At 37.4% G+C, this 9,869-nt stretch overlaps 1 protein-coding gene across 1 annotated transcript in view; it reads left to right on the plus strand.

Annotated features, from left to right (window-relative positions):
• The first annotated feature begins 456 nt into the window (after window positions 1–456).
• LOC107719642 (CUGBP Elav-like family member 5) overlaps window positions 457–9,869 on the plus strand; it is a 229,164-nt gene continuing 219,751 nt past the window's right edge. Inside the window, exons 1-2 of the mRNA XM_016527127.1 lie at window positions 457–779; window positions 865–1,228. Coding sequence (XP_016382613.1) covers window positions 744–779; window positions 865–1,228 — 400 coding nt within the window. The 5' untranslated portion in view covers window positions 457–743. The remainder of the gene's footprint in view (window positions 780–864; window positions 1,229–9,869) is intronic.

Consider the following 9,869-nt stretch of genomic DNA (forward strand, 5'->3'; position numbering starts at 1 on the left):
CTGTAAGTTAACACAGCAAATATGCTACAGTGAAAAATTATATTATATTTAATAAAAAAAACATGCATGTTTTTATTATAAATGGCTGTGAAAATGATATGTTTAATGGACCTAAAAAGTATGAATTTTAATTAGGCCTAACAGTGAAAACAAATTATATTTTGAAAAGCAAATTCCTCTTAAAATACAGTAAAACCAGTAAAAGTAAGTACTTGGGGAACGTGATTTTATTATATTTATTTAAATATTCATGTTGGTTCTTATTTTTAAAGCTATGTAGCCTACATGTTAAATTGTATGTTATGCATTATTTTTTGTCTATACATCTATTCATTTATTTGTCATAGTTTATGACTTTAATGGTCACATTTAGATGCTACAATGACACATTTCTACATTTAAAAACTAAAATTACAACTACCATTGGTGATAAAATTAAACAATAGATGCCCTCACTTAACTAACAGATTGTCAATCCACATGAAAACAAATCACTAATGCATTTTCGTTTAATGCGGATGTGTTTCAAAACCTAATAGTAGGCTATATTAACTTAGCCGGTTGTATCGCGCAGCTGTGTGAACTTGAACGTCCTTTTGTCCAAAACACTCGTATTTAACTGTGTGTAGGTGTTTCTCGGCAATGCACACCGACTGTAGGCCCGATAGCACGCGTTGGCCACTGGGTGTCGCTCTGGAGCAAAAAATGGCGCGGCATCTCCCCCACCCCCTAAACATCTCCGAATGTGTGCATGTGTGCGAATGTGTAGCGCCGAGAAAGTAAGTCTGTGTTTCCAGTTGACTGCTCGCTCTCTCTCAGTGTGTGTGTATGTGTTGTCATTATTATTATCCAGTGTGCTCCCAGCTCAGAATGGCCAGATTCACTCAGACTGAGACAAGAAGGGAGCAGCACCCACAGCCGCCCCATCCCGCTTACTCCAGCCTGCTTTTCACTGGACCCGGGGCAGCACCGACCCAACATCCACTCCTCCTAATCCCGCACCAGCACCAGTACGCTCAGATCCCATTTCCTAAACCCATGAACGGGTCAGAATCCATCTCCATTCATCCGGAGAACGGCACCATGAAAGATCAAGATGCCATAAAACTCTTTATCGGGCAAATACCGCGGAACCTTGAGGAAAAAGACCTGAAACCATTATTCGAACAGTTTGGGAAAATCCACGAATTGACTGTATTAAAGGACCGATACACCGGCATGCACAAAGGTAAACGCGTGATTCCCTTAATAAGAGTCTTGTGATTTTGGGGTGGTAAAACCTACAATAATGTAAAAAATATATACTTTTTGTCTCCTGCACATCATCCATTAGTGACGCGTGCGTTATTGTAATATTTATTTTAAATCAAACGTGTCATTTTTGTCATGTCAACATTAAATACATAACAGTCTGGTGAAACTGTAATATCAGTACCCTTTAGCCACTATTTTGCACTTGAATCGTTTAGAGAGAACTTATCTTCTCAGTCTGAACCTTTGCATTGTTGCTTGTATGAATATTACTATATCACATAACATGGCTGGGAATCTTGCTTTTCTCAACGGCTGTTAATTTTGGAACTGGGGCAAAGAGGCTTACAAGAAAATTCATATTCAAAGAGTCTTTCTTTTGCCATCATTTTACAATGGGGAAATACTCCCACCATCCCAGAGCATCCTTGTGCAATCTGACATGCAGTTCTCACAAACGAACAGGCGTTTTCAGTATGATTAGCCTATATTATTAATATTCTACTATAGTTCAACGTTTTACAAAAACCCCCCCCCAAAAAACGGAGCTATTAAATGCTCCAAACAGGTGCCAGGATACAATGAAACACGCACAAATGAAAATAGAACAGAAAAACGTGCAGCTTCACTTATCTGATTATATTTGCACTTAAAACACGTTCGGTTGTGCGTCATAACGAACTACGGCGCGTTCTACTTGACATCGAATACGTCATATCCCACTCAAACAAGAAGACAAAGAGTAAAATTAAATCTCTATTTTGGTATAATCTCGTTCTTGTCATTTATTGTCCTCAAGCGATGTGTGTTGGAAACAGAATATTCACATTTGTCTTCGTTAGTGTCAGTTACTATTAGGCTTCATATCAGTAGTGTGTTTATAATTATGCTAATAAGGTTCTATTTGCTCAAGCGTTCATCCACGATATTTAGCCCGTGAGAAGCCTTGCTTCATATGGGGTTTAACTGTGTTGAACATGTCAGAGTAATGAGAATATATATTGATTTCGTGGGAGAGAGTTGTGCGTTTTCATTTGGCTAAATTAAACCAAACCAGTTTTAGAAAACGAGGTGAAATGTTAATTTTATTCTTAATTTTAGGTTTCTATGACAAATGGTTCAGCTCTAGAGAGGATATGCATGACAAAATATGCCGTTTCAGAGGAAACTTAAGAAAGTAGCTACATACCACAAGTCGACCGTTATGAAAGCGTGCCAATTCTGACGAGAAATGGCACTCTGTCTGTCCTTCTTTGATCAAACGGCATCAATGGTGACATGTAAGTTGTTATATTATTTGAGGTATTAACTTGTGTAGCAAATAATACAAGACAGAAAAACCAGGGAGGATCCAATCGGAGCTGACTGTTCCTCAATAATAATGGTCCTCTTGGGCATTGATGGATGTCAAGCCTATGTGGATACACCTTATCTAGTGCATTACTGAGAGCTGAATTGTCCCATCAATTAGACCCCTGAAATATAGAGCTTTTCAGTTTGTAGTGCTAAACCCAGAAGAGAATTAGCAAGGAATTTCCAATGGGGTTTTAAAATTGTGATTTTCCATTTATAGCCTAAGTAAAATAAGGTATATGGCAGGGGTCACCAGACACGGTCCTGGAGGGCCAGTGTCCTGCACAGTTTTGCTCCAACCCTAATCAAACACACCTGAACCAGCTAATCAAGGTCTTACTAGGTATACTTGGAACTTCCAGGCAGGTGAGTTGAGGCAAGCGGGAGCTAAAGTCTGCAGGACACCGGCCCTCCAGGATCAAGTTTGGTGACCCCTGGTCTATGGTTAATAATACCAGAGACATTTACATTTATTTATGCATAAATTATGCACAGATGTACTTAAGATGTGGAATTTGAATCCACTGTTTTCTCAAAATGTAAGTTGGTAATAAACACAAGGATGTGACCACTATTCTTAAAACCTTTATGTAATTCCTGAAGACTAACAAATTTGTTTGTGTGTTTGTATTTATTATGGCTGGTTACATACATATTAGTTGAATGTCATCAGTGCCAGATTACAACATCATAGGCCCACTTTTTTCCATCCTAACCTACCAGATTGTACTTGTGATGTGTGCCTCTGGGACAGGAACTGAATATGAGTTCTAAAGGATCGTACAGAGAATTAATTCTTCAGGATGGAATTTCTTTTCATCTTATGTATTATTCTATGAGGGGATGTGAAGATAAGAACAAGTCAGCAAATATTTACATACACTTTTTGTCAGTTTATAGAGATTGTGCAGTCTTGCGAGTAGTCTCAATATGGACTGCATTGGTGATGTAGACCCCAAGGTTGTTTAAATGTTTGGCTAAAACGTCGCTGAGGATGCTAATGTAATTTTTTCCCCCCGAAACGTGACAGAGGAGCACAACAGAAGAATGTTTGCGTTAATGTCAGTGCTCATTGGGTAGAGCCTACTGTTTGTATATGCAATTCACAAAATTTTATTTAAAGGGGTCATATGATGCGATTTCAATTTTTCTTTTCTCTTTGGAGTGTTACAAGCTCTTGGCGCATAAAGAAGATCTGTAAAGTTGCAAAGACTAAAGTCTCAAATCCAAAGAGATATTCTTTATAAAAGTATTTTTAGCAACATCATATGACCCCTTTAAGATAAGCATTTTAGTTGTGCAAAACAAGACATTTGTGCATGTTTCATCATTAATTTCTGGTTTAAAGGGTTCTCCGGACTAAAGGGATCAAATGTAGGTTTCAGAGTGGGGAACATGTTTCGGCGCCAAGTCATCTTGCTAATCCACACAGGAAAACACAGCATTAGTTTGCTAAGCGCGGTAATAAACCATGACCGTAATGACGGAGGAGGATTAGCAACTGTAGTTATTGTCTGAGGTTGCAGTCGTTCAGATCTCTTGGTTTGTCCCTCTACAGTGGCTGCATCTTTGCAATTAAAGCATGCTGTAGTCATCATAGCCTGCGGTGTTCAGTATGAACAACTATTATGAGGTCTGTTCAACTGCTGTCTCTTGATTTGTATTAACAGGTGAGCTTTTCCCCTTTAGGTTTTTCACCTGTGATCAGTTGAGCTCAGCATTTTATTAAAGTTTTTATATTAAGTATGGAGTTGGAAATGGGTTTTACACTCACAGATTTGCCTGCAAAGCTTGAGACACTTGCTATGCTTTATTTGTAATCGTACGTGAACGTAGTATATAGATCTCTTGCTGCGTTTAGCATAAATAGACTATTGTTGCATTGCTTTGAAAGCTTCTTATGCACATTTTGCACTCTGCAGGTGAAGATGTCCAAGGATAAGCTTGCTTTAGCTTACAATACAAAAGACATGGAGAGCATTTGAACACTATACACAAACATATACAAGGTTCTTTAGACCTAAACCTGATGCTGTCTGATTGTCTGTGCATGCTGCTCCATTCACATATGCCACTATAGAGTGTCAATACTTAACTGCTTTCAAGGGACCTTTTGTGCTAATGCATTCATGAGGGATTGAGAAATAAGATTGACATCTTAGAAATATTCTTATTAAACAGTATTAAACAGTGTTCATTTGTGTCTTTTCTCATGCGGATAGATTTAACAGTAGGGGGCCTTGCAAAAGCTGAAAGCCAGGCTACAGATAGGTTCAGTGCTTATAAATTTAAAGGTAACCTTGTTGGACAGTCATTTGAAAGTAGTTGCTATTTCCAGTATTGTAAAGAGTTAAGTTAGGAGTGAGATTGTTCCAAGGCCTTGCAGAAAAATTACATCACAAATCCCTTATTAATAGAAAGATGAAACCTATTTTGTATGGCTTGCCAAGAACCATTTTTTAAGTTTTTTATTAAAGGTCTATTTTGATTTGTATTCTGGTAAAAAAATTTGTGTAGAATTTTGTGATTTTCAGTAAATTCTATTAGTTTTGAGGCCTTCTAAAAGCTTAAAAGATGTACGTAATACAATTTACAGTTTTCCTCTAAAGTGGACCAAAAATAATGACTACCTATGTTGTACCCACAGGTGTTTACAATTTTTAAAAGTAAAATAGATAAATAAAAAATAAAATAAATGTAGTTCAAGCCTGTGATGTAATCTAAAAACTACAAGGCTTTTGATGACTGCTGTTTCAACCCCAATTTCAAGTTTCATAAGGAAACTTGTCAACCAATGAATAAAAATGCAATTGTTGAGTGATTTTCATTGGGTCTTTAATAAGAGGAGGTCATGGGCTCAAATATATCCAATGGCTTCTTTAAAAGTAGTCTGACAGTCCAAAGACCCAAACATCTATAAATACTATAATATGCTACAAGGCTGATTCATAAAAAATGCAATGCTTCAGCAGCTCACCTGGCAGGAACTGTAGCTCTGAATGTCAAGATGTTCCCTCCTCTACCAGCGAGCTTTGCTTTGAGCTACTTGTCTTTTCATGTGAACTGGCCACTTATCTCCCCTTTACCTACTTTTAGATGGACTCTCCTCCATGTGTAGAAGGTTATTTTTCTTTTTAGGTGGAAAATGTTTTTTTTTAAGGCCATTACCATTTATCAGGAGATGGCACTTACAGTAGAGTATTCTAGACAACCCTCTGTGGAAAGAGGTTCAGTGACCTTCCGTAACATGTCCGTTTGGTGGACCCGAGCATAAAACACAAAAGCGAAATTATTGATGCGCTATTCTAAGATGCTGTGAATCTCTCCCTTGTGACCATTTTTACAGTGGATAATAAGCTGGTCTTCAAACGTGTCATAATGTCCGCTGTGTTTGCTAATAGAAAAGCCCACCCGATTCTTTCTGCTTTGTGCTGCTTAACCAGATTGTTCTGTAATTCAAAAACACCACTCGATGCTGTAGGATTCAATAAAATTAACTTATTAATCAGTTTTTTTTTAAAATTAAGCTTAATTGATAAACAAAATAATGTTACTGTTCAGTTAAAACCTTTTTTGGGTGTGAACTGAAAATGTTATGTCATCATTATGTGAATTTCATTTCATCATTGTGTAAATTTGTTTTTTTTATGTTAAAATATTTTCTTCTATCATAGCTTAATATGCAGAGTAAACCAAGCAATCCACATAAACCATTTGAAAAAAAAAATATATGCATGTAAATATATATATATATATACATACAGTATATAGTAAATTTTGTGACACTCTTGCGGACTTGTTTCAAAACTTTGCTTGTATCCTGAACAATGCGGTGCATTTCCCGTGCAATAACATAACTCATTGTTTAACTAACATAGTATGATGCATCGATGGAAAAAGCTAGTTTCCCAAAAACATAGTAACTTTGTCACATATCCATCATCTGAACCACATTGTTTCAACAATATAGATTCATCGTTAATGGCGTCACGCAGGTGGTGGAGTAATAACTTCTGCTAATTACTCAGTTTGAGATCAGATTAATGTCAAATTATTGTTGAAAATAACAAACATCGCATCTGAAGACTACTTTGATATTTCTGTTCTCTGTTGTTTTGCTCTATTTATCAAACTATGCTTCAAAGCATAGGTTTAGTGCTGTAGTTCCAACCACACAACTTGTTGTTTGTGAAATGTTTGTTGGAACTGCGTTTTCCAACAGTATTGCTAACGATAGAACCTGCGATCATACCAACAGTGCTTTTGGGAAACACACCCCAGCCTGCCATAGTAACATTAGCACAACCAATGGAATAAGCTGAAGTCTCTTTGGCTGACCAATGGCAAATGGGTGAAGTGTTTAAAAAACCTGTTTGGAAACAATCATTACCTGCTGAAAAAAATCCAGTCTTAGCTGCTTTGCTTGTCTTCCAGACTAGTCTTAGTGCTAATTTTAGAGGGATTTTGCCTATTTTTCAGCTGGTCAGACTGAAAAATCAGTTGCACATTGGTGATTCAGGGAAACCAGCCTACACCAGCTGGTTTAAGATGTTTTATTCAGCAAGTTATTTTTTAATGATACTAGTGGTGTAGAAATTACTCACTTTATCTTTAAAGATGCCAGATTTTCATGGACCATTTCAAAATGGAGGTCAATTCTCAGGGATAAAGCTTATTAGTTACTCTTTTCTGTTTACTGTTTTGCTCAATAAACTTTTACAAGGTCAGTCCGGAGGTGCCGTTTTTTTTTAATGGAGGGAAAGGGAGAATGACGACAGAGAATGAAATGTTTGATACTCCGGCATGACTGTTCTTTCCGACATTTCCTGCAGTCGAACTTTGTTGTTCTGGTTTTTCGAGATTCCTGAACGAAAGATTTATTGTCGAGAGGAAAATAAATCAACACTCAACACGGTTGACTAATGAACAGCGAAAGAAGGATTCTGCTACCGTTGATGAGAACGGCTTGGAAATATGTAAATGCCTCATTGGAATTTGAGCAGAAAAGCCTTTTTCCACTTCCTTTGATCTCAGGAAGGAGGGCATGGCCATTATGTCAGTCAGAGAGCTGTGACAAATGCCATGCACACACACACGCACGCACAGAGCTGGAGTGGACAGGGAAAAATGACAGTAAGGCAGAAGGCTAAGCACAATAGATGAACAGGCTGAGAGAGATGGAGTGATTGTCAGAAACACTGAAAACAAATGGTGCTTTTAATCCAGAGGCACCGGCGGAGTGACGGGCCCTTCTGACAGGATGGGAGAGCCAGATCCACCCCGGCAGACAGGAGAGGGTGGAAACAAAAGGATTTAATGTGAAAGGGGAGGTGTGGCGGGGCAGACGTGGGACACTGTCACGATGTTGAGAGTACAACAGAAAAAGACTGTGTGCATAAACATCAGGTTCGCATTAGTATTTGTAGGTATTCATACCCAAAGGAAAGTTCTAGTACGCTAGATCAGTGGTTCCGAAGTGGTTTTGATAAACATCAAGTGACGACCCAAAACAGTACCAAAATTGTTTATCGTAATAGTTTATCGTACTATTGAATATCCCCAACAATATGTAAAATTATTAACATTATTAACATGAAAAGGAAATTTTCCTTTTTAGTTTTACAATATCTAGTCTGAGATTGGTTTCTTAATCGGCTTTTACTGGTTTTCAACTTACAAAACACATTATGCTTGACACAAACCATGCAGTAGATCATTTTTCGCAGAATACCATAAAGTTTGATTAGATGCATGTTGATGTCATGCGTTGACATCAACAACAATAAATATGGAAAGCATTTTCTTCACGCTTTCAAAAGTTGACAATGAGTCCAGTGGGGTGTATTTTCTTTCATTTTGTGTAATTTTGTTCATGCTCTTGTAGTTTTGCAACCTGTCCAATGTCAGTTTGACTAACTTTTACCAATGGCGAATAATTTTTTGCAGAATGACGTAAAATTTGATAAGATGCACAATGATTTGATGCTTTGATGTTAACAACAGAAAATACGGAAAGAATTTTCCACACACTTTTAAAACTTGCTAATTCGCCCAGTTGGGTTGAATTTATTATTATTATTATTATTTGCGTAATTTTGTTATTTTTTCTTTTTCTAGAGTGTTGCATAACCTGTCCATCTGAGTTTGACTAGCCTGTTTCGCCAATGGCAGATATTTTGTTTCACGGAATATCCTAAAGTTTGATTAGATGCATGATGATTTGATGCTTTGACGTCAACAACAATAAATATGGAAAGAGTTTTCTCTACACTTTCAAAAATTGGTAATGAGTTTTGTTCACTATACGCAATCATAAGGATAGTTTGCGACCCACTGGTTGAAAAATGCACAATAGAGGATTGGTAATTATTTCTAAGAGTTTAAGTTTTAAGATGTCCGTATAGTGTATTAAGACGTTCAAGATGTCAGTATAGTAACTTGTTTAACTATCTTATTTCTGTGACATCACATGCACTTGGAAGTGGAAATACGTTGTAGAAGAATTTCTCCAGAATCTTTCCCAGATTGCTTCATCGCAATGTCCTTTTACAGTCCAGAACGTTATTGAATTTGGTTGTTGTTTTTATTTTAATATTGAAAAGTGATGCTACGACATGAGCATGGCTGAAAGGTGATCTGGGAGAGGATGTTATCAGTGAGTTTGTGGGACCCGTCAGGGATGTGTGGAGAGGCCTGCTGCTCAGCAGGGCTATTAATAGAAATCTGTGGTATTTCCGAAAATAGGTTAAGCTGCCACTGCTGGCATCACTGCTCGCATGCCAGCCATCCTCTGAAGACAGAAAGAGAGAGAGAGGAGGAGAAACAGATGTAGCCTACTGAGGAAGTGCCTTTGTTCCGTCGTACCCTTCCTTGCACTCAGTGCACCATCAGTGTTTTTGGCTGAGGACTTCCCAGCATGCCGCAAGACACGGTGTCACCCCATGATATTTCAAATTCACAACTCAATAGCGGATCAACAAGTCTTGCATATGTATTAGGAAGCCACTATTCAGTACGCGTAGGCGTTTTTTCATATCCACAGTTGCAACAGTCAACACAGTTGGAATAAAATCTTATACTATTTAAACAATTGCAGATTTTGTTTGTGTCAATGTTTTCATATGGTCAAAACAGAACTGCGATAAATGTTTAATGTGTTCAAGGAAATGTTTAATGTCTTCAAGGATTGATTTGACTTTCCTTCATTAGTTATTTCTGAATAATACCAACTTATGATTTCCGAAATATCTTTTTTTTTTTTTTTT

The sequence above is a fragment of the Sinocyclocheilus rhinocerous genome, unplaced genomic scaffold (assembly GCF_001515625.1).
Source record: "Sinocyclocheilus rhinocerous isolate Xijiao unplaced genomic scaffold, SAMN03320098_v1.1 scaffold1294, whole genome shotgun sequence".
NCBI lineage: Eukaryota > Metazoa > Chordata > Actinopteri > Cypriniformes > Cyprinidae > Sinocyclocheilus > Sinocyclocheilus rhinocerous.